Here is a 788-nt window from a genome sequence, read left to right on the forward strand (position 1 = left end):
CTGCCTCTGTCCCACCCAGACAATGAGCACGTGTACATGGACCTGGCCCAGAAACTCTACAAGTACTGTCCCAAGGAGTGGAAGAAGGAGGCCAGCAAGGTCAGCGGTGAGGTCTTGCATGGAGAGCTGACGGCAGTAAGGCCACCTCTGTCCCCATCGCAGGTCACTTCCAGGACATGGGAATGCAGCCGAGGGGCGAGGGGTGGCGGGGGACACTTGGCTGTCAGCCAGCGTGGGGCGGAGGGGTGGGCATGATGTGGTGAGATGATGAAGTGATAGGACAAGGGGGATGGTTCCACTGCCAGAGGGAGAGTCAGAGCAGAGAGAAGGGAGAGATTGTTTGTGCTGAGGGTGGGCAGAGCCTGGCCCAGGCTGCCCCTTCCCTAGTGCTCCGGAGAGCTGCTCTGTCCTGGGCCATCAATCCCAAATGCATTCACGGCACAAGATTACTCGCCAGGGCACAGTTTATCTTTTCAATGGCTTTCAACCCACGGAATTTTTAACACTGAGGGTGGTGAGCCCCTGGCCCAGGCTGCCCCCAGAGGTGGCAGCAGCCCCATCGCTGGCCCCAGGGCAGGTCAGGTTGGCCCTTGGGGCTCTGAGCCCCCTGCTCTGGGTGCAGATGTCCCTGCTCCCTGCAGGGGGTTGCGCTGGGTGAGCTCGGAAGGTCCCTTCCGCCCAAACCAACCTGTGACTCTGTGGTTGTAAAAAATCAAGCGTTTGGGTTCTTTTTCCCCCCAAAGCACCTTTTCATGATTTCAATGCTATGTGCCAAGGGGGGGGGGTGT

General features: G+C 59.1%; 1 protein-coding gene across 1 annotated transcript in view; it reads left to right on the plus strand.

The window, feature by feature from the left end:
• Positions 1-36: 36 nt before the first annotated feature.
• Positions 37-788, plus strand: part of LOC104498673 (FERM domain-containing protein 6-like) — a gene marked incomplete at its 3' end in the record, with an annotated part of 4,342 nt that continues 3,590 nt past the window's right edge. The window contains exon 1 of the mRNA XM_010142082.1: positions 37-135. Within this exon, the coding sequence (XP_010140384.1) occupies positions 37-135 (99 nt within the window). The remainder of the gene's footprint in view (positions 136-788) is intronic.

This window comes from Buceros rhinoceros, unplaced genomic scaffold (assembly GCF_000710305.1).
Source record: "Buceros rhinoceros silvestris isolate BGI_N320 unplaced genomic scaffold, ASM71030v1 scaffold27368, whole genome shotgun sequence".
NCBI lineage: Eukaryota > Metazoa > Chordata > Aves > Bucerotiformes > Bucerotidae > Buceros > Buceros rhinoceros.